The sequence below is a fragment of the Giraffa tippelskirchi genome, chromosome 1 (genome assembly GCF_054371585.1).
Source record: "Giraffa tippelskirchi isolate mGirTip1 chromosome 1, T2T-mGirTip1v1.2.pri, whole genome shotgun sequence".
Classification (NCBI taxonomy): Eukaryota; Metazoa; Chordata; class Mammalia; order Artiodactyla; family Giraffidae; genus Giraffa; species Giraffa tippelskirchi.
In genome coordinates this window covers 167,350,313-167,375,206 of record NC_137275.1, presented here as the reverse complement: position 1 = coordinate 167,375,206, position 24,894 = coordinate 167,350,313, and the positions used below count along the sequence as shown (strand labels likewise).

The following is a 24,894-nucleotide window of genomic DNA, read 5'->3' as shown; positions in this document are numbered from 1 at the left end:
ACCAGTCCAACAAGAGATCACTGCTACGGACTAAACCCCTAGTCTGAGTTGCTGCACTGGAATCTCAGTGTATTTTGCTTCCCCCCATTGTCTTCCTAAATGAAAGGAAGGTAAATTTGAGCACTTACTAGTTGGTGAAATCATACATCCATTAAGAAAAGAAGTTGAAGAAATATTGAACCCATCCCAGTTTCTCAAGAAACAAAGGGGCTCTACCCACAGAAAAATAGAAAGGGGAGTTACCCCAAAAGGAAAACAAAAATTATGAAACAAACTTTTTAAAGTGCTTAATCTCTAAGAAAGGTAGAATATCCTACAGTGAAGTCTTTATTTTGAAATACCTTTCTTGGGTGGCATCCTGGTGGTATCCTTTCAGAACGTCTCAGCTGCCAGTTAACTTGAATAGGAGAGACAGGTTGGAGGGACAAATGTTTCAGGTCTCGTCCAGCACATTCACACACTTCTGCCTGTTGCTGAAAGTGCTCCCTGGTGCCATTTCACAGTCTGAAACATAAGAAGGTACTAATTTCCTTGCCATTAAATTTTCATGAATGTTTAGTTTGCCATTTAGGGATGGAGTACTCAGGTCAAAAGGGCTGTATGTGAGGCTCATGTTTGAAACAAAACTAAACTGATCATGTAAGTGGTGTTCAAAGCAAATCTGGCTTCATCCCATATGTACTTGCCTGCCTCGTTTTAAATACCTTCAATTCTAGGGCTTTATCCCAGTTACATGTGCAGAGGGCAGTGTATGAAAAGCACTTTTAGAAAGGTGAGAAATACTGACTGCTAAGTCGAATCGGTAAATTAAATGAGTAAATAAAGAAGATACTCTTACGTGTAGAGTTCATGTTTAAGCAGCAATGCTGACACACATTCAGTTTAGCAATCAATCCCAAGGTGGGGAAACCTGGAGATATTGTGTTCATTTTCTCAGCTTCTTTGAAAATAAAACTTTCCCAGAAAATAAGGAAACATTTTCTGGGAAATTAAAAACAATTTTTTCTATCTGTCAACACTTCTCAAAGGAAGGTGGTAATCTTTTCTTTGAAAGGATAAACAAACAAACAAAAAGATTTCCATCACTGAAAAGAAAGGGACAAAAAGTGCTGAAATTTAATGTTGCAAAGAGGTTGCCTTTTTGAGAGGGAGAACAGGGGCATTCTCTGGTTACTTCAGTGATAGCCACTGACCTTGGCAAGAGGAAGCACTGTTTTGAAATGGATCCTGGTGGCACATTTACACCAGGGCAGCTTTTGGCTTCATGGATGGATTCGTGTACACATCTGAACCTTCTAGACTATAAAGCCTACTACACGTACTTTTCAGCCAAAGCAGTATGTAGCACAGCTGGGATTATAGTTTAAAACAAAGCTCTGTAGAGTGAGGCTTAGTTTTCGCCTATTCTGGACACTAGATCTCAGTTATAATAGTAAGATAGGATATAGCTGATATGAGTACTTACATGTAAAGAATTACATTTGAAGATAAAGTGGCTCTTTAACTTGGGAATTGATACGGAAACTGAGTTTTGTTGCAAATTATTGGACCTATACTCTAGAGTGAGGACAAACTGTAATTTAATTTATATGAACTTAGATTATGTAAAAAAAAAATGTGAAATACCTCTAAATGCTATTCTGACAAAAACCATAGTAAACATAAATAAATTAACAAAAGATGTTTTTCAAGCTTTGTGTCCAGAAAATTATAAAAACAATACTATACAAAAGATTAAAAACAGAAACCAAAAAAGAAAAATAGATTAGCTCAAGCATGTTAAAGTTAAAATTTTCTATACATAAAAAGATATGTCAAAAAAATTAAAGTAGAAAATATTTACAACTCACACAACACTTCATTAGTATAAAAAACAAAGAATTTCTACCCATCAACAAGAAGAAAACTAGTACCCCCAAAAGGGAAATAAATGGCAAAAGATCTGAACAAATACTCCACTTAGGAAGATATAAAATCTAATAAAAATGAACAAAATATGAGCAGTAATTTCACAGAAGGAACACATAGCCAACAAACATAAGAAAGTTCCAGTCTTATCTAGACAAACTCAAAATGAGACCTCAAGCAGTATGGGTGTGGGCTTTTTGACTCCTTTTAGTAGGAACTTGTCAGACCAGGACACATACCTTCTCCCCTCTTTTAGTGCTGTGAGTTCCATTCCAGGTATAGTAGGTTTCAATAGGCCTGATTTGCAGCAGGACAGCAGGATCCTAGTGGAGACTGAGTAGCTCCCCTCACTCAGGGGTACAAAATAACTCACCCATCCCAGGGGAACATCCCATTGTAAATTCCAGGAGGTAAGGCCTCTCCCAGCTGTGATGGGGGCTTAGCAGCAGAGCACTTTGAGGCAAAGTGAGAGGCAGGGCAATGGCTGTATCCCGCCATTCCCTTGCCTTTACAACGTGGGGTATCTCAGCAGGGGTCCCAAGTCTGGCATCTGGGTCATCAGGCCCTACTAGCTGATCATTCAAATCATTCAAATGTATTAAAGCCCAAGGGAGTACTTTACTCCACCCAGCCAAGATAGTTTTACCTATTGGTAATTTAAATTGCTGCTTTAATATTCCATTTTTCCTTTCTACCAACAACACTGCCTACAGGTTATAGAGGAGACAGAACCTCCATTGGATATCATGTTCTTTTATCCAGTCTTGCACACACAATCTTCAAAATGTGACCCCAGTCACTGTCTCTTTGGTGAGGGTATCCAAACATGATACTCAGTTTCTCTAATCACCTAAGGTTGACAACCTGGTTTATGCAGGCACAGGAGAAAACTTGGGTTAGACCAGACGGAATGTCCACACAAACCAAGGCATATCCAGAACTCTCACTCAGAGGGAGGGTCCCAATAAATCAATTTGCCAGTCCCTAGCCAGCTGGGAAATCAAGGGCATTGTCCCAGAGTCCTTTGGCAGTTGCCTTGTGCATTGTTTAGAACACACAGATGTGCTGTGACTGCATTCACCATGTCACGGTATCTCAAAGTCAATCTGGCTTCCTTGGCATTACACCATCCGCCCATGCTCTAGGGTGGCCACTCTTTCTATGTATACAAGCTGCTGTATCTACTGAGCATCAGCTTCCTAATTACCGGTGGGTGTCAGCACCTTTTGAGCTGGGATGTGGAAAACAGTGAGGACAGTCACAGGCTCTTGTAGGAGAAATCAAATATCTTTCCATACATCCTGCCCCTGCAAGGGCTTATTCATGATCATCTACCCGTCAGTTTCCCATTGTCCAAGCCAGAGGATTAATCCCTTTAAAATAGCCCAACTTTCAGTGCAAAGGGTAATGGCCAAGGTTCTTGAGTACCAGCTAAAATGCTCCAAGTTCAGCCCGTTGGTTGAAATGGTTTGTTCCTGTTTCCATCCAGATGGTGTCAGTGTTGGGCTGAATTGCAATTGCAGCCCATGTGGATGGGTTGCCTCTACTAGACCCCTCTGTGTACCAGGAATCAAGAGTTTTCACTATCCTCTCTCAACAGCCTACAGCGCCTGCCACAGGACTTTGGAGAGCCTCCATTTTCTACAGGGCCTTGTATCACTTGCATTTCAAGAGACAGTGGACTCGAGGACAGGTTAGTCTTCTGCTACAGGCATGTCTCGGAGTCAAACTGGGAGTTTGAGCCGTGGCAGAGGTAGGTCGACAGAACAGATTCTCAATTCACCTTCAATAGGAAGGGAAGCTCTTACCATGACACACTGTTCCTTCATGAGAGGCTCTCCTGGAGGAGTGCTGTGTACACTGCTAGGAGCCACTGCTTTACAGAGTGCATCAGGTTTCTTACGCATTCTAGAGCTGGGACCAAAATCCTAGAGGTACTCTAAGGTTCTGTTGTTGTTCAGTCGTCCAATTCTAGGGGTATATCTATTAACTATGTGGACCATGTTTAAATTTATGAACCCTACTTTCTTAACCTTACAACTAGCATTCTTTAAAATATCTTTCCATGCATTCTGTAAATTCATATCCCACAAATTGCAAACAAACCCACCAAACTGTCCCTCAGATTTCCCTTCAAAATTTACTAGATAGCCATTTCTGTGCTAGACTATCTTTATTTTTTAAAGAATAATGGATTCCTTATTAATGAAATACTCATTCTCTTATACTTTTCCCGTTGTGAAGATGTTTATGCAGAACCCCCTATATTCAAGAATGTGTCCTGAATAACTCAGAATAGAAGGAATTTTTCCAATGATTTCTAGGATTCATTAATAAAATTATATGTCAAGGTGTTTGTCAGGTAAATTTTCAAGACCTATCTGATTCTATCACATGCTACATATGACACAGTGGGACATCCATAAGGCTTTCTTGGAGATCTTGATTAGTCTTGTAAATATTGTAACAATTTAGACTTCTATTCTGACACTAGAAGAGTGATTCAGAATTGAATGGTTAAAGTTTGTCAGAGAGATTAATTTTAAAAATTAAACAGTTCAGAGGAATCAGTTCAGTTCAGTCGCTCAGTCGTGTCCAACTCTTTGTGACCTCATGAATTGCAGCACGCCAGGCCTCCCTGTCCATCACCAACTCCCGGAGCCTACCCAAATTCATGTCCATCGAGTCGGTGATGCCATCCAGCCATCTCATCCTCTATCGTCCCCTTCTCCTCCTGCCCCAATCCTTCCCAGCATCAGGGTCTTTTCCAATGAGTCAACTCTTCGCATCAGGTGGCCAAAGTATTGGAGTTTCAGCTTCAACATCAGTCTTTCCAATGAACACCCGGGACTGATCTTCTTTAGGATGGACTGGTTGGATCTTCTCGCAGTTCAAGGGACTCTCAGGAGTCTTCTCCAGCACCATAGTTCAAAAGCATCAATTCTTCAGTGCTCAGCTTTCTTCACTGTCCAACTCTCACATCCATACGTGACCACTGGAAAAACCATAGCCTTGACTAGATGGACTTTTGTTGGCAAAGTAATGTCTCTGCTTTTAAATATGCTATTTAGGTTGGTCATAACCTTCCTTCCAAGGAGTAAGCGTCTTTTAATTTCATGGCTGCAATCACCATCAGCAGTGATTTTGAAGCCCAAAAATATAAAGTCTGACACTGTTTCCACTGTTTCCCCATCTATTTACCATGAAGTGATGGGACCAGATGCCATGATTTTAGTTTTCTGAATGTTGAGCTTTAAGCCAACTTTTTGACTCTCCTCTTTAACTTTCATCAAGAGGCTCTTTAGTTCTCCTTCACTTTCTTCCTTAAGGGTGGTGTTCTCTGCATATCTGAGGTTATTAATATTTCTCCTGGCAATCTTGATTCCAGCCTGTGCTTCTTCCAGCCCAGAGTTTCTCATGATGTACTCTGCATATAAGTTAAATAAGCAAGGTGACAATATATAGCCTTGACATACTCCTTTTCCTATTTGGAACCAGTCTGTTGTTCCATGTCCAGTTCTAACTGTTGCTTCCTGACCTGCATACAGGTTTCTCAAGAAACAGGTCAGACGGTCTGGTATTCCCATCTCTTTCAGAATTTTCCATAGTTTATTGTGATCCACACAGTCAAAGGCTTTGGCATAGTCAATAAAGCAGAAATAGATGTTTTTCTGGAACTCTCTTGCTTTTTCAATGATCCAGCGGATGTTGGCAATTTGATCTCTGGTTCCTCTGCCTTTTCTAAAACCAGCTTGAACATCTGGAAGTTCACGGTTCACGTATTGCTGAAGCCTGGCTTGGAGAATTTTGAGCATTACTTTACTAGCGTGTGAGATGAGTGCAGCTGTGCGGTAGTTCAAGCATTCTTTGGCATTGCCTTTCTCTGAGATTGGAATGAAAACTGACCTTTTCCAGTCCTGTGGCCACTGCTGAGTTTTTGTTCTAATTATGAAACTGTTAGGAAGCGCTATGTCCAACGTACCTGAGGGGCTTGTAGAAAGCCTGCGAACTGGGGATAGAGACAGGACAGAATCATGGGGAGGTGGAAGGATGTATTGTCTAGAAAAATCTTGAGTAAGTGAAAGTAGATCCAGCACTCAGAACAAAAAGATCTCTATCTCAGACATCTCAATACTAGGCCATTAAAATAGGCTTATGAAAAGAGAAAGTAATAGGTATTTTAATAATAAATCCCCATGAAATCTCTGAACTTTAGAAAATAAACAAATTGGTTGTCATTGGTAAACAGCAAACATCTGAAATGATCCGGACCTCAGGAACTCTGAATACCATGGAGGGCTGCTGACATTTTTGTTTGTCTCCCCCATGTTTTTTTCTCATTAGTTGCTTGAAAAAAGAACATTTAATAGAAGTTCTAGGCTTCTATTTTAGGTCAGAGTTTTTCAATATTGGCCCTATCGACATATCTGACCAAATAATTCTTTTTTGTGGGGGGGGCTGGTCATCCTCTAAATTGTAAGACATTTAACAACATCCCTGGCCTCTGCCCAATAGATGCCAATCACACAAGCCCTCAAGTTATGACAACCAAAATTGTCTTCAGAAATTGACAAATGTTCCCAGGAGACAAAAACCATACCTGGTTGAGAACCACTGCTTTAGGCTGACAGTTACTATATACCACAGATTCAAAGATCCACACATTGCTGAATTCTTTATTATCAAAAGAATTAAAAGCACTGGAAAGGTCTCAGACATAAATATACAAGGCATCAACCCGGAAACTGTACCCTTTTATTTATTCCATACCACACTGCTAATTATATCTTGAAATCTTAGAAAATGAGCCTTTTGAATGACTCAATGTTCATAATTATTCTTAGAAATTGTCCAAGTCCAAACAAGTTAGATTTGTTATTAATAGAAATGTACATAAATTTCTTGGGTGAATGCCGAGAAAAGTTCCATTAAGCTGGACCCTCCTTCAATCAAGTCAGGCCTTACTTCTGTGTGTAGAAGCTTGGTCTTTAATATGTTGCTTGGCAGAGGCAAAAGGCAGACTAGACATTCCAGAAAGAATGGAAGATCACTTCAACCCCATTTTAGATCCCAGACCCAGATTCCCTTTTCTTACCTTTAACTCTGGCAGATTTCCCTATATAAAGGGAGTGTCTTAGAATGTTCAAGCCACTAAACAAGGTACCATAGACTGGGTGACTTATAAACAACAGAAATTTGTCTCTTACAGTTCTGGAGACTAGAAGTCAGAGGCCAGAAAGTTAGCATGGAGCTACCTTATCTGGAGAAGGCAATGGCACCCCATTCCAGTACTCTTGCCTGGAAAATCCCATGGACAGAGGAGCCTGGTAGGCTACAGTCCATGGGGTTGCTAAGAGTCAGACACGACTGAGTGATTTCACTTTCACTTTTCCCTTTCATGCACTGGAGAAGGAAATGGCAACCCACTTCAGTATTCTTGCCTGGAGAATCCCGAGGACGGCGGAGCCTTCTGGGCTGCCGTCTATGGGATCGCACAGAGTCGGACACGACTGAAGCAACTTAGCAGCAACCTTATTTGGTGAAGCTGAAAAGTCCAACAGTCATAGAAGAGACAGTCTCTAAAGGGTGAATGTGTATATGCTTAAGATAAGTGTTTTAGGGCATGTATTCAGGGAGATGACGTGACTCCGTCTGGGCTTATATCAGATTTGCCTAAAGATACAGTCTGTTTAATCATAGTTTCCACTATCTCCAAACTCCAAATTGCCAACACCCCTTGCAAGTCTATTTCATGACTCTTCTCTGTGCATGCTTTAAACTCCTGTTCCCATTGCTAGTTGACTTAGTCTGAGTTACCCAAATTCAGTTCAGGAAAGGAGAGAGAATTTGATTGACTTATCCCATCTTTTCAAATAATAATAACAATAGGGAGGGGACTTCTGTACATCTGTGCCTGATTCATGTTGATGAATATTGTAAAGCAATTATCTTCCAATAAAAAATACACAATATTATAAAGCAATTATCTTCCAATAAAAAATAATAACAATAATAACATGCAACAGGATAAGGTATCATGTACCAAAGAGTGCTTGCCTTAACTCTTAATCCTTACTTCAGACAAACCAAATAGGAATAATCATTAAGCTCATTTCATGAAAGAAGAAAATGAAAATCAAAGTTAAGTGGCAAATCTTGGATCTGGACCCAGACAGTCTGACTCAGTTTCCATTCTTTTAATCACCGATAATTTGATGGTCATGGGTCAGGTGTCTACCAAGGTCCAATTTTGGCTGCAACAGAGTAGGACAAAGCATGCGGTCCCCACATTAGGAGTTGAGGGCAGTGTCACATCATTTAAAGTGGCTTAGGCGTGTGGCAGGTAACTATCTCTGATCTAACTCAATAGCCATCCAAAAGGGCCACAAAGGCCAGCTTAAACATAGAGTGAGTAACAGGTTAGCAAAAATATATCTCCTATACCAGGAAAGGAGCAAGAACAAAAAAGATAAGGCCAACCTTTTCTTTTAAGCCACAAAATATATCAGGTTATAATGGATCCATGGATTTGTTGAGCAAATTGGATATGGAAAAATTCTATACACTTTTTAAATGTTAACATTCTTGTTATTAAATTCTGTTTTTGAATCATCTCTCAGTGATTAATGCACACTGTCAAGTCTATGTTATTTTAGTTATATTTTATCTTATATTTTGCAAAAAAAAAGAATATAGGGTAGTTAGAGAGCTACTATGTACTTCTAAAAATACACCTTTCTACTATCTTTGCCAATGAAAGTGTGCTTGCCTAATTTTGAACATCTGCATTTTAACCTAGTCTCTTGCAAAACTTACATATATGTCTCCATGTTTTTCTGGAATTTAGAGTTACATAAGAAAAATTAAAGCTTAATTTTAATTCCTTCACTGAAAATTTTTTTTCTACTGTGTGAGCACTTATTTTTTCTAAAACCTAATAATATATTTGCAAGAATAGATTTTGTAGTGTTTTAGGGGGCAGTGTCTGTTTTGAATACTTTTTATTAGAATGTGAGCCTTTTCAATCTACATACTTTGACTTTTTTCAACACAAAGTTTTTTCTCCCATTGCATTTTTAGTAATTATTCTGTTTATATTATCCTTGTTGGTTCCTTAGGAGTACTCAACATTATTAGCTCTAGCTTAAATTCCATTCTTTGCCCTCTATCTACATGACCTTTTCCTTTTCCTTCTTCGTATCCTTTTACTCTATGTTCTGCAAAAATTTCTCAAGTTTGTTTTCCACGAGAGTATCTGCATCACTGAATGTGCTCTTTACTCCCTGGCATGAATGTCTCGTTGTTTTTGTATTGCTTTAGTTCCTTGAAATTCTTAACTATCTCTCCCGTATCTCTTTCAATCTCACTGGGTATCTTCTCATCCTGGCTTGTTCTTTCCTAGTAACTTTGTGCTGCTTCATAATAGTCATGTTTTATTACACCCTGCTCTTGTTTTCATGGGCTTCATTAATGTCTTTTGTGATTGTTCATCCTTGACAAGGAGACACACGTTCAGATTTGCCATTCTCAAAGAGGTAGAGTATGTGGATGGCTGACGTTTTCAGTCACCAGATTTTTATCCTGCTTTCCCTAACAACTTACTTCATACAGAAATAGGAACTTTCAGAAAATGGCTGTTCAGGAAGACTGCATTTGATGTGAGACTAGCTACGGGGCATGGTAGCCTGGGATATATAGTTCTTGAAATAAAATATCATACTGTTTAATAGACCCTGTAGTGCACAGCAATTTGTAGATTATAGATGGTAATTATTCATGAATTCCATCTTTCAAAAAAACAGGAAGAAAAGAGCTCATTTGCATTCCACAGAGCTATTCCAAGAGAAAATTTGCCAATACTTGGAATTTTTTAAGTGAATTATCCCCTTGCTGGCCAGTTCTATCTGAGAATAGTTTACCAGACATCAGGAAACAAAATTCTATAAGCATTTTTCTTGTTCATTAACAAAATATTTACTAGTATTTTGGAAAGTTAATCATTAAAGAATATATAAAAAAGCATAAAAGTATATATACAAAATGCATAGTTTTATATAGTTTAGGGGAATGGGGAAAGAAATAAGTGTGTATGTATGTATATATATATATATATATATATATATATATATATAATTTTAGTATCCTACTTTCTAAGCTAGAATTGTGTTAAATGCATTTTGTATGTTATTTGTAAACATAATTGTAAAGGTACATTAGGTTGTATCAAAGTGATCTACTATGGCTACTTAGGCTGAGTCTAAAGATTCACCACAGTTTGTTTGTTGTGATCCACTGCATCATTGAAAAAGCAAGAGAGTCCCAGAAAAACATCTACTTCTGCTTTATTGACTATTCCAAAGCCTTTGACTGTGTGGATCACAACAAACTGGAAAATTCTTAAAGAGATGGGAATACCAGACCACCTGACTTATCTCTTGAGAAATCTGTATGCAGGTCAGGAAGCAATAGTTAGAACTAGACATGAAACAACAGACTGTTTCCAAATCAAGAAAGGAATATATCAAGGCTGTATATTATTACCCTGCTTATTTAACTTATATGCAGAGTACCTCATGAGAAACGCTGGGCTGGATGAAGCACAAGCTGGAATCAAGATTGCCAGGAGAAATATCAATAACCTCAGATATGCAGATGACACCACACTTATGGTAGAAAGCGAAGAAGAACCAAAGAGCCTCTTGATGAAAGTGAAAGAGGAAAGTGAAAAAGTTGGCTTAAAACTCAACATTCAGAAAACTAAAATCATGGCATCTGGTCCCATCACTTCATGGCAAATAGATGCGGAAACAATGGAAACAGTGGCAGACTTCATTTGGTGGGGAGGGCTGGGGGGGGCTCCAAAATCACTGCAGATGGTGACTGCAGCCATGAAATTAAAAGATGCTTCCTCTTTGAAAGAAAAATTATGACCAATCTAGACAGCATATTAAAAAGCAGAGACATTACTTTGTCTACAAAGGTCTGTCTTGTCAAAGCTGTGGTTTTTCCAGTAATCATGTATGGATGTGAGAGTTGGACTATAAAGAAAGCTGAGCACCGAAGAATTGATGCTTTTGAAATGTGGTGTTGGAGAAGACTCTCGAGAGTTCCTTGGACTGCAAGGAGATCCAACCAGTCCATCCTAAAGGAAATCAGTCCTGAATATTCATTGGAAGGACTGATGCTGAAGCTGAAACTCCAATACTTTGGCCAGCTGATGTGAAGAACTGACTCATTGGAGAAGACCCTGATGCTGGGAAAAATTGAAGGCCAGAGGAGAAGGGGACAACAGAGAATGAGATGGTTGGATGGCATCACCAACTCAATGGACATGAGTTTGAGTAAACTCTGGGAGTTGGTGATGGGCAGGGAGGCCTGGTGTGCTGCAGTCCATGGGGTCGAAAAGAGTCAGACACAACTGAGCAAATGAATTGAACTGACTGACTGAGTGACAGACTTTATTTTCTTGAGCTCCAAAATCACTGTGGATGGTGACTGCAGCCATGAAATTAGAAGACATTTGCTTCTTGGAAGAAAAGCTATTACAAATCTAGATAGCGTATTAAAAAGCAAAGACATCACTTGGCCGGCAAAGGTCTGTACTGTCAAAGCTACGATTTTTCCAGTAGTCATGTACAGATGTGAGAGCTGGACAATAAAGAAGGCTGGACAATAAAGCTGTCAAAGAACTGATGCTTTCAAATTGTGCTGAATAAGACTCTTGAGAGTCTCTTGGACCGCAAGGAGATGAATCCTGTCAGTCCTAAAGGAAATCAACCCTGAGTATTCATTAGAAGGACTAATACTAAAGCTGAAGCTTCAATACTTTGGCCACCTGATGGGAAGAGCCCACTTATTGGAAAAGACTCTGATGCTGGGAAAGATTGACGGCAAAGGGAGAGGAGGGCAGCAGAGAACAAGATGGTTACATAGCACCACCATCTTGGTGGACAGGAACTTGAACAAATTCCGGGAGAGAGTGAAGGACAGGGAAGCCTGGCATGCTGTAGTCCATCAGGTCACAAAGAGTCAGACATAGAGACTGAACAACAATGACTCACCATTAAAAATATTTGCAATAAGTATATATAATTTATAATAACTCTCTTATTACAGAGTTCCAAAACTAGTGCCATTGATTTAAAGAGCATAAACACTTATAACATCTTAATATATATTGAGCTTCACAAAAGTGTCCAACCAGTTTATAGAACAATGAGCAAAACACAAATATGCCTAGCTCAACTTATCCTTAACAATACTGGATATTTTTATCAGTTTTATTTTCCATTGGTTAATTTTTTTTTCTTTACTTGGATTACCAGTAAGACTATTTTCCCCATATACTTTTGTACTAATTGCATTTCCTCTTTGGGAAAATATTATGATTAGTACAGTGGGTCTCCAGAAGATAAGAAGGAACTTATTTACCTTACCAAGACAATTTTGAAAGTTTATAGTCATTACAAAAAGTAGAATTCCTGATTTCACCATTCTCAAAGACTTTTATTCTCATTTTCCATCACTCTACTACCTATTACCACTATGTTCCAGTTAAACCAAACAATTTTCAATTTCTCATATCAGTCATATGCTCTCAATCACTTGACTTTACACATACTCTTCCTTTTGAATGTCCTTATCTTACCTCAAACACACACAAACACACTGTACATACCACCCATGCACATAGAGCCTGTGTTTTTTCCTAGGCTCCACCAGTAGCTTGTTGCTACATTTCTCATAATCTAACATCCAACACCATAATAATTAATATTCTTTCTAGACTTTCTCACTAACCTGTGGGTTCTGTGAGGGCAGGGACATCTCATCTTTGATCTCTAGATTCCACATCATTTATCATCATGTACAGAAGAAAGTAGAAACTCAGTAAATGGTTCTGTGAATATGAACAGTATTGAAAAATAAACATAATTGTATTCCTAGTGATAGAACTGAATGTCACCCCCAATAATTGTCATGACTCTGAGGGGCAGCTTGTTTGAGTGGAAAGAATATACATTTCAGAGTTGGTCAAACTTAGGTTCAAACTCCCAGCTGTGCTACTGTCCTTGGAGTCATTGCCTAATATTAATATCTTCGAGCCTGCACTGGAACAAATGGTAATCACAAAACATATCTTACTAGGATTATTTGAGTATAAATTAGGTAATGAATATATGAAAGAACCTAGCATATAGTAGTGGCTCAATAAATAATAGACATTTTCTAGCATGCTTAATAAACTGCTGTTTATTGCCATTATAACACTATGGAAATTATTTCTCTATAATTAAAACTTCATTCCATGTATATTTCCATTCCATGTATGTTCCGTTATAATAAATATTAACCAATTCAAAGGATTTGATTCTTATGTATATATTTTTCCTTGAATCATCAAGACCAAGAGATAAGGTCAATTGAACTGTCCATATTCTTGCTGCACAGGCAAGAATATCCCTTTTAAATAAATCTTGGTAAAGAATTAGCTGTAACCACAGTTGAGAAAAGAAGACCTGTATTTTCCAAAAGCAAGAAAAATAGAGTACTATGTAAAGTAACACATGATCTAATCATCTGCTACTTAATTATTTTTTTGTTTGCCCCGTTAATACTGCTGAAGGTCTTTGGGGACCTGAAATTACTATAAATAAAGTACTGCTATCCCTGATGGCAAAAGAAAAAACTTTTGGATCATGGTCTACTTTTCATTACCAAAAATAATTCACTTGAGCCACACTAAAGAAGTACATGAAATCTTTCCAGTTGAAAATCAGATGTAAACCAGTGGTACTTTCAGCCTGTGCACATACACATATGTGCTCGCACGCACACAAACATGCACACACACCAGAAATTCTCTGAAGCTCGGCTTCCGTTTATCGCTCAGCCAAGATTTGTACGTGCCTTCTGTATGCCTTCCTTCAATCTAAAAGGCATTTACATCCATTTGCCAACCAGAAGAACTCAGGGAAAAGTCACAAAGTCTGCACAAATAAGGATGACACAAGTATTTGTGCAGAATAAATTTGCCAAGATCTTTCTCCTTCTACCCTTATCCCATACCCCCCTGCAAGCTGTTTTTAAGTCTCACATGCTGCAGTTTCCTTTCTGCTGACAGCTCGGACCATCTCCACCAGGACTTTGTGTTCTCAGGCCTCATTCCAGGCAGTTCTCCATGATTAAATGTAATAGAATGTGGAGCCCCTAGTATGGTGCTAAGCACAACAAAACGTGCTCAGTGCATAAATGTTCGTTTCTAACTTTTCCAACCCCTCTGAGCACTCACAGAATTATCCTCCATACCTTTCCACACAGGGTCAAAATTACTGCCCCTGGCAGAGCTTCTCAAATACTGAGCAATGCCCACAAATTTTCCATTTTAGAGGCTTCTAACATCCTAAAATATGAAAAAACGCCAAAGCCAGATTTTTAACAATAGTAGATTTTAAACTTTTACACTTAACAAAAGACTAGTTTTAAATATAATATACTCAGCACTAATATTTACAAGGCAACTATAGGATTTGTAAAAAGATATTACAGCCAGCCACTGTAGTCCAGGAACGTAACAGGAGTTAAACATGCATGTTATTCCTCATCTTCTAAACATGTTCATTGGAAGCAACATTTGAAATATAAATTTCAAGTCCTTTGAAATGTAAACTCTTCATTCAAAAAGCTTTACTCCGATCTTTATTGTAGTGCTTGTATCCACACATTTATGGCAAGGAAACCACAAGCAAATAATGAAAGAGTTAGGGGTAAGATCTGCCCTGAAAATAAGTGGGAAAGAGAAACTTAGAGGAGTCAAATGAGGCCATTATGTCCAGATCTACTTACAGGTTGAATTGAAGAGAATTTCTTTCCACAACCCCCTGGTAACTCATTCCCTACTGCCAAGGAGGCCTTGACCTCCCCCTTGCATTAGCAGAGCCCCATATCAGTGTCCCAGGAGAATGAACTGTCACAGAAGCCCTGACAAACAAATCAACGAATTAGCAGGCCAAGACTAGAATACTTCCCCCAGACTTTTCTGGTGAAAGCAAGCTATTCCTCCTGCAAAGATGCCTCAAGAGTTTATAACTTTTCAACTGAAAGTGTTTCTGAAGTAACTACATGGCACTGATGAACACTGAGTACTATTTTTAATGATGAATTACTTTACTTTCAAGAGAAATAAACAATAAGAGATTTAAAGTGATTATAAAGGCAAACACACAGAGTAATGTATTTATAACTGGAAACTGAAGGTTAAAGTACAACACTAAATATATACCAGGATGTGATAAATCCATGCTATTCTGGAATTAAAAGTTTCATGACATGATGTGATTGTTTTATGGGTTATTGAATTGCAGGAAAAATTATATACTGACAAATAGTATGGAGAAAGTCAGCATAATGTGGTGAAACAGCATGAATTTTGGTATTCTCTTTCTTATCTTCTCCTCTGTCCTTATCTCTGCAACCTGGTTTCCGTCTCCATCACTGCTTAGCCTCCAGTTTCCCTGAAACAATTTCTGCCAACAAGGTAAACTCATTGTTGCTAAATCCAAAGCATACTTTCCAGTCCTTGTCTTAATTGACCTCCCTCCACAGCATTTGACTCTGTGGAAAATGCCCTTCCTTTTGCACACTCTCATTCTTGACTTCCCTGACATCATCCCTCCTGGACTTCCTCTGATAACTCCTTCTCAGTCTCCTTGCAAATGCTTCTTTAATCTTGATCCCTTTAGAGTTGTTGCTAAAGGTGAAACTCAAGATTCTTTTTTTTTTCTTTTCGTCAATGTACATTATCTCCCTGATGACTTCATCTATGACTGCAACAGCTTTCTCCTTGCTAAAGGACTTCCTAACCTCTCCCTCCAGGTTTTGATCTCTCTCCTGAGCTCCAGAACTATAGAGCTAACTGCCTACCAGATATTGTAACAGTTCTCTGTTACTGAACAACAAATCACTCCAAAGTAGTAAATCAATGGAATTTATTTATTTTACTCACCAGTTCAGAGGCCAGCTGGGCTCAGCTAAGTAGTTCTCACTGCATGCAGGTCCCTCACACAGTTGTGGCCAGACAATGACTGGGGCTGAGATCAGCTCAGCGTCTTCTTTATTCAATTGTCTGTTACCCAGCATTCAATAGTTGGAGACTGAACTCTGGGCCATCTCTCTATATATGTAAGCATGTGGTCACTCCAGGTGGTAGCCCAAGGGTAGCCAGACTTCTTAAATGATACCTGAAAGCTCTGAAAAAAGAACTCAAGTTCAGAAATGATCTGACATTCCCAGCAAGGCCATGTTAGTCTCCTACTAGACATAAACAATCTCATAGAATACCAACCTTAGTTAGGCAAGGTTACTCTTGACATCATGACAGGATTATATAAAGCAAGCCCTTTTCATAACCTTGTATAAGTACAGATAAAAACAAGATCACCATGGCACCTCTAAAATATCCAGCCATAGATTTACCCCTACATTCTGACAACACCCAATCTAGACCAGATCTCTTTCTTAAACCTTCCCGCAAATTGCTCAACCAAATCCCAAACTCTGTAAAGGGCTCTTTCTAATAGCTTCCTACTGAAACACCCCACAGTTTCCCATGATGTGTATTCCCCCTTGCTACAAATAATAAATCCTCAACTTGTTTAGCTACAAGTGTGTTCCTGGTGGTCTTTGATTGAAGAGCACTGATAGATCCCAATATTATTCCATTAAATGGATATATCCACAATCATTCAACTAATCCTTTATTGCTGAACATTTAACTTACATACTAATCAAGGTCCAGTTGGGAGACAGAAACCACAACAGTTATTTGAACAGGGAAAAATAAATATTCAAAAAACTAACTACTAAAACAGGTAAAAGTTCGCTCTAAGGGGGCTCTAAATTGATAAAGGAGTACATCAAGGCTGTATATTGTCACCCTGCTTATTTAACTTATATGCAGAGTACATCATGTGAAATGCCAGGCTGGATGAAGCATAAGCTGGAATCAAGATTGCCAGGAGAAATATCAATAACCTCAGATATGCAGATGACAGCACCATTATGGCAGAAAGTGAAGAAGAACTAAAGAATCTCTTGATGAAAGTGAAAGAGGAGAGTGAAAAAGTTGGCTTAAAACTCAACATTCAAAAAACTAAGATCATGGCATCTGGTCCCATCACTTCATGACAAATAGATGGGGAAACAACGGAAACAGTGACAGACTTCATTTTTAGGGGCTCCAAAATCACTGAAGATGGTGACTGCAGCCATGAAATTAAAAGACACTTGCTCCTTGGAAGAAAAGCTATGACCAATCTAGACAGCATATCAAAAAGCAGAGACATTACTTTGCCAACAAAGGTCCGTCTAGTCAGAGGTCCGCCTAGTCAGGTTTTTCCAGTAGTCATGTATGGATGTGAGAGTTGGACTATAAAGAAAGCTGAGCGCCGAAGAATGGATGCTTTTGAACTGTGGCATTGGAGAAGATTCTTGAGAGTCCCTTGGACTGCAAGGAGATCCAACCAGTCCATCCTAAAGGAAATCAGTCCTGAATATTCATTGGAAGGACTGATGCTGAAGCTGAAACTCCAATACTTTGGCCATGTGATGCAAAGAACTGCCTCATTGGAGAAGACCCTGATGCTGGGAAAGATAGAAGGCAGAAGGAGAAGGGGACAACAGAGGATGAGATGGTTGGATGGCATCACCGAGTCAATGCACATGAGTTTGAGCAACTCTGGGAGTTGGTGATGGACAGGGAAGCCTGTCATGCTGCAGTCCATGCGGTCGTAAAGAGTCAGACATGACTGAGCAACTGAACTGAACTGAACTGAAAGGGGCTCTAACTTTAAATTCCCTGTTCTTTTAATTTGTGATACTTTGGGATTGACAGGTGCATACTTCTATATTTAAAATAGATTACCAATAAGGACCTATTGTATAGCACAGGGAACACTGCTCAAAAATAATGGGAAAAGAATTTGACAAAGAACAGATATGTGTATATGTATAACTGAATCACTTTGCTGTACACCTAAAACTAACACAACATTGTTAATCAACTATGTGCTCAGTCGCTTAGTCATGTCCAACTCTTTGCAACTCCATGGACTGTAGCCCACCAGGCCCCTCTGCCCATGTAGTTTTCCAGGCATGAATACTGGAGTAGGATGCCATTTCCTATTCCAAGGGATCTTCCGGACCCAGGGATGAAGCCCGTGTCTCTTGTGTCTCCTGCACTGCCAGGCAGATTCTTTACCATGTAGCACCACCTGGGAAGCCCCATTAATCAAGTATGCCTCAATATAAAATACAATTTTAAAAAGAGCAGGTACTATCTATAGACTGAGGAAGAAGGCCAATAAGGGACTAGGAGAAGCCCTCTGGGACCCAAGGCTGAATTCAAACCTCTTCAACAGGAGTCAGTACCACAGGCAGCCTACTATGGCAAAAGAAAAACAAAAACAAAAGAAATACTTGACTGAGAGAACGAGGTGGTAGGTGTGGATATGTGGGAGCTGATTGGCAGGAATGTCATGCCTTTGCTGGCTGGTATGGATGGGCCAGAGTGTGGCTGTAGATGTGGCCAACATTGCTGGTTGCTCTCAAGTGGCTGCAGATAAGGAGAGACAGCCTGAAGGTGCTGCGCAAGCTCCTGCTTAAGGCTGTGGGGCTCAGAATGTATCTAGAGGGCAGCTGCTGCTGCTAAGTCACTTCAGTTGTGTCCGACTCTGTGCGACCCCATAAACAGCAACCCACCAGGCTCCTCCGTCCCTGGGATTCTCCAGGCAAGAATACTGGAGTGGGTTGCCATTTCCTTCTCCAATGCATGCATGCATGCTAAGTCGCTTCAGTCATGTCTGACTCTATGCGACCCTATGGACAGCAGCCCACCAGGCTCCTCTGTCCACAGGATTCTCTAGGCAAGAATACTGGAGTGGGTTGCCATTTCCTTCTCCAATCTAGTGGGCTGCTACTGTTACTGCTAAGTCACCTCAGTCGTGTCCGACTCTGTGCGATCCCATAGATGGCAGCCCAGCAGGCTCCGCCGTCCCTGGGATTCTCCAGGCAAGAACACTGGAGTGGGTTGCCATTTTCTTCTCCAATGCATGAAAGTGAAAAGTGAAAGTAAAGTCGCTCAGTCGTGTCCGATTCTTGGCGACCCCATAGACTGCAGCCTACCAGGCTCCTCCATCCATGGGATTTTCCAGGCAAGAGTACTGGAGTGGGGTGCCATTGCCTTCTCCATCTAGAGGGCTAGAACCTGGAAAAGAAGTGTTTTCTTGCAACTACTCTACACTGCCCTGTACTGATGAAATGAATAACCCACCAGCTGGCAAAAGAAGTTTCTAGGACTCAGCTACATAACACAAAGGAAGACAAAGAAGGGTGAATTTGGAGCTCAGGACAATAAAATGATAACTGGCACCTTGCAAGTTTTCACCGTTATAACTAAAACTATTATCAAAATTCACATAAATCTTTATGGATACCTTACCATTATTTTCTGTAGAATAAATTACCAAGGTCAAAAATTCAAACACTTAAAATAAAACTTCTCCATAAAGGTGTGAACATTTATGCTCATTCCAGCAGAAGATAACTGTCTGAAGAACGAGCACACTCTGGGCAGTTCTAGGAGGCTGATGTACTGGAATAAATCCTTAGACAGTGAGTGATCTTAGCTGACTGCCTAGGTTAGTCAGCTCCTGTTGCTCTGCTCATTTCTTCATGGAGTCTTTCTCTAAGGTGATTTTGGTTTGTTTGTTTATTTGTTTAAATGCCTAGCAAAGCAGAGATAAAGTTAAGATTCTAATAGTTGGAAAAAAACTTTTAATGAAATATGAGACTACCCATAAATGACATCTGATTTTTTAAAAACATGTGATTTAGGAAAGCCAAGATCCATGTTCACAGTTTTGAAATTTAGGGCTTGGGAAATATTTGATACATCCCCTCACTAATGTCAAGGTTTTCATACTTGTAGGGTTGTTATGAGGACCAATAATGACATATATAAAGCACCCAGGCAGAGTCAATAAATAGTTGCTTTATTTCCTGAGAGCACTGCTGTTAAATTGCTAAGAATCCAAGCATATATATTTTTTCATATATATATATATATGCATATATATACCAAAGTTATTTTCATTAAAGATGCAATTGCATTCCTCATTCTCAAGCTATAAGTATGTTATGATATAGTTACGCCCTGATGACTATTAGTTACAGATTTGATGGTATTTTTTCCCCAGCTCCTTAACAAATACCATTTGTCTTTAACTACATTCACTGCAACAAAATCTCAATGCAGTGAGCATAAGTGGAAAGGAATCAGCTATTACATGGTCTTTGCATTTGTCTTTGTTTCCAATGCACTTAATTTTTATTATCACTTGGGCATTTATCCTGCCTATGTATCTTCATTTTAAAAACACTCTGTGAGGTGAACACCTACTTGGAGTAAACTATTTCTAGCACTGTGCTTTAAACGAGTAAGCCACTTAAAAATCAGGAGTACAAACACAAATGCTTTCATGGAATAGGCATGTTATAAATTAATGAAACAAGAATAATTGAAAATTATAGGGATCCACAGGGAACATACAAAACTGGAGAAAGCATACTCCATCTAAAGACATTTATACTAAACAAAATAAATAATAACATAAAAGATGCTGCTAGGGAAGAAAAATTCACAAACCACATTAGACTAGACAGCCCACTCAGGACTTCTGTATAATTTTGGATGAACTGAATTAGATGCTGAGGTATTGCAAAGAAAGAACTACTAAAAGTGGATTCATCAAATAAAATCAGGACTCATTTCCAAGCCAGATGTCCCACTGATTGTGGCTCAGTCCCTAGAGGCCCTCACACTCTCTCTCTTTGGCTTCCATGATGTCAGCACCTCCCCATTCTTCCTTATATCATTCCCCACTACACTACTACAAAAATTAAAGCCTCAAATGCACTACATTTGAGGCCTTAATTTTGTTTACTGTAAAACTCACTAACATGAAATATACTGTTTTAACCACTGTAAAGTGAAAATTTTATGGCATTTAGTATGTTCAAATGTTTTGCAACCATTACCACTATCAAGTTTCAGAACATTTTCATCACTCCCAAAAGAGACCCTACCATTAAACAGTTGCTCTCCATACCCCCCTCCCCAGTCCCTGACAACCACTGGCTTTCTTTCTGTGAGACTTTTGTTTTTGCTTTTTCTTGCACCTTCAGTTCAGCCAACATCCCAAGCATATTAGAGCAGAACTCAAGTCTGATAAGGTGAGAAAACAGAACACTTAGTTGGGGCAGGAAAAAGCTCTCCAGTGGTGCTTTCTGGATTCAAAGTTAGGATAGGAGGGAGCAGTAGTGAAAAGTCCCTTTGCTTTCCTTAGTCTGGCTAAAGAGTCCGTCAACCCACTCCAGAATCAAAAGACATGACAACTCTATTCTCTTAGTTTTCAACTGCATTTTCACTTTCTTCTATCTAGAGTATTTTGTTGTTGTTGTTCAGTTGTTTTTTGTAACACAAATGTGTTCTAATTTGCAACTTTTAAAACTACAATTTGAAGATCAGAGTCTGAGGTAATTTCTCTATTGAAATTTCTTTCTTGTTCTCCATTGGTCATTTCTCTTCTTTTCCCCTAAACTGTGGCTAACTATATATTCTGTTGGGATTCCCTGGTGGCTCAGATAATAAAGAATCTGTCTGCAATGCAGGAGACCTGGGGTCGATCCCTGGGTCAGGAAGATCCCCTGAGTAAGGGAATGGTTACCCACTCCAGTATTCTTGCCTGGAGAATTCCATGGACAGAGGAGCCTATTACACCTCGAAATGCTCTTGCTTTATGCTTTGAGACATCTGGAAGTAAGTTTAAGATGCCAGACATAAACACTCACACAATCCCTCCTGTGTCAAAGTGCTTTCTTTGGCTGAATTGGGGTTGATAATTGATGGTGTCAGTCTCCTTAGAACCATATGAGACACTCTCTACAGAAGGATTCCCCTCTAAGGCCGAATTTCTCTAAGTGGTGAAGTACCAGCTAGTTATACCAATATATCAATATACCCTTGTGGTGCAAGATAATCACTATAACTGTACACTGAACAGACCTTGAGATTCTTGGAGGTCAGTCTTTTAGTAACTTATTCATCAGTCCATGAGAAATTCACTTGTACCAAATTTGGCTATTTTTCTCTAGGTTTAGGAGAGAAGTACAAAGCTTTGTACAACAGAAATACAACAGGTCCAGGTTAACTTCAAATTAACGGAAATGTAATTTTAAAACTATGATCACATTTTCTACTTTGGACTTTTTCTCTTTGCTTTGTAATGATGGCCTCGGGCAAGTCATCTCACTTTTTGGGGGTCTTTTTTGTTTGTCTTCAAAATGAAAAAGTTGAACTCTATCAGTAGTTTTCTATCCAGAGTATCAAATCTCTGAGCACAGGCATTATTTATAGCCTGAAAATAATAATCTTCCCATTCATGTGCTATCTTTTTAAAAAATACTTGAATTTTTTAGTTCATAAATATTTGCTAAATAGCCTCTTTCATTTAAAAATTATAAAATTATGCATGCTAATTAGAGCAGATTGGAAAATGAGTTGAAGATAAAACAAAATCTCCTGCAATCCTGCCATATAGCTATGGTGTGTTGTATATTCATTTAGTTAGTATATGAGTGTATACTAACATGTAGTATATTCATATAATATACACATACAGTTTTCTTTATATGCATTCTTATACATATATTATTTTTAGCAAACTAAAATATACTGTAGACATATTTTATAATTTGGTTGTTTTACTTAATAATATATTATAAACATTTTCCTAAATCATAAATTGCTTTTTTACAAGATTTAAATGACATCTTGATATATGAATACACATTATTATTTTTTAATATTTAGCTTCTTTCTGATATTTCATTATTTTTAAACATGCTGCTATGAATATCTATGATGTGATTACATTCATAACATTATGAATTAATTATTGTTATTCTTATTAATGTTCAAATTATTTCATCTCTGGATGATGGGAGTCACTTTTGGGGACTCGAGTTATTTTGATAAAAACCCCTAGAGTCTTTCATAGCTCTGCTGCTTTTTGGTACAATCAATATTGCAGGCACCTTTTTTACGTGTTCTTTTACCTTTGTTTTTAATCTCAATAGAGCTGTGCACTCAAATTATTATGCTTTAAAATCACTTGAAATCATTTCTCTTGCCACCAACTTGATTCATGGTTAATATGTTTATTTTCACTTTCTCTTAAGAAATTGTTCTTCTTTTATTTTGCTGTTTTTCTGATTATAGAAAATATTAACTTGGTTTAAAGTCATACCTACTAACAAGCTATACCCAGAGAAGTCTCACTTGCTTCTATCCCCATCCTCTTCATCCTTTTCATTTCTATTCAGATATATATAAGAGCGAGAAATAGAGACTGATTGATTGATTTTTAAGGAACTGGCTCACACAGTTGTGGAGAGTGGCAAGTCTGAAACTTGTAAGGCAAGCCACCAAACTGGAAATTCAGGTAAGAGTTGATTTTGCAGTCTTGAGGTCAAATTCCTTCTTCTTTGGGAACCCTTGGTCTTTACTTTTAAAACCTTAACTGATGGAATAAGGTCCACCCATATTAGAAAGATAATCTATTAATACTTTACTCAAAGTCTATTGACTTAAATGTTATTCACATCTAAAAAATACCTGTATAGCAACATTTAGACCAGTTTGACCAAATAACTGGGCACCACAGCCAAGCCAAGATGACACAAAATTAACCATCACGTATACACACATATATATTTATTCTCATATGTTCTTATGTATATGCACAAACACATACTCATACTTACATACTCTTGGATAAATGGTGGTTTATAAGTTATGTTTTCTCTATCTTGCTTTTTTACTTAACAATTTATCCTCAAGATTACTCATGGCTATGGATAGAAATAGTTCTCATCCCCTCTCTCACCTGCATAATATTTTGTAATATGGATATAACATCACGAGTTCACAGTCTCTATTGGTGGTCATTTGAGTTGTTCCCCTTTTCATGCACTGGAGAAGGAAATGGCAACCCACTCCAATATTCTTGCCTGGAGAATCCCAGGGACGGTGGAGCCTGGTGGGCTGCCGTCTGTGGGGTCGCACAGAGTCGGACACGACTGAAGTGACTTAGCAGCATTCTTGTTCTTAAAAATCATGCTGCAGTGAATAGTCTTTTCATGTGATATCATCTTGTAAAATGCATGTAAATGCTTGTGTAATGAATGAAATTATTATGGAAGCTTTGAAATTCACAGTGGTCTTTTAACATTTGGTATTGTCTCAGTTAGCATGCTTGAAACATGCAGCTGCCATCATGTGAGGGTCTAAGAAAATCTCTATCACCTGAAAGGAGTCCTCATACTGGACTATCAAGCATTTTTCATGTCTAGAAGAAAATGAATGAAGAGTTCTTGAAAAAAAATTCTCTAATTTTTTACTTAATTTTGCTTAATTTAAATGTGTAATATAAAATAAGATGTAAATGACTTATGATTATAGTTCTTATATAATAACAAGACTTCCCAGACCCAAAGTAAACAGACTTATAATGCTACTACACTCTATTCAACAACTATCCATTGGGACAGGGAGTGGGGTCCAGGAATTAATCCTCCAAAGATAATGAGGAATGACTTTATATAAACCCTTTACATAAACTTTATGTATGCATATATTTCATATATATATATAATGTTGACATAATGTATATATAATATATATTATTATATAAGAACTATAATAACCAGGGTGAACATTATGTATACATAAATTATATGCATAATATATTATATTATATGCATTATATATATAATATATTATATATGCATACATAATGTTCAGGGTTTATATAAAGTCATCCCTCATTATCTTTGAAGGATCAGTGTATAGTGTATGCATATATCTAT

General features: G+C 38.4%; 1 protein-coding gene across 4 annotated transcripts in view; it reads right to left on the bottom strand.

Moving 5' to 3' along the window:
• The window catches only part of TMC1 (transmembrane channel like 1), a 390,992-nt gene that overhangs the window by 140,549 nt on the left and 225,549 nt on the right, over window positions 1–24,894 (bottom strand). For 2 of the 4 annotated variants that reach the window (XM_081505442.1, XM_081505440.1), the window contains exons 3-4: window positions 15,914–16,157; window positions 342–504 (exon numbers count right to left, since the gene is read on the bottom strand). In XM_081505442.1, coding sequence (XP_081361568.1) covers window positions 342–357 — 16 coding nt within the window. In that variant the 5' untranslated portion in view covers window positions 358–504; window positions 15,914–16,157. Of the gene's footprint in view, window positions 1–341; window positions 505–12,708; window positions 12,809–15,913; window positions 16,158–24,894 lie in introns of all 4 variants that reach the window. The other 2 variants (XM_081505441.1, XM_081505443.1) reach the window with 2 other exon arrangements.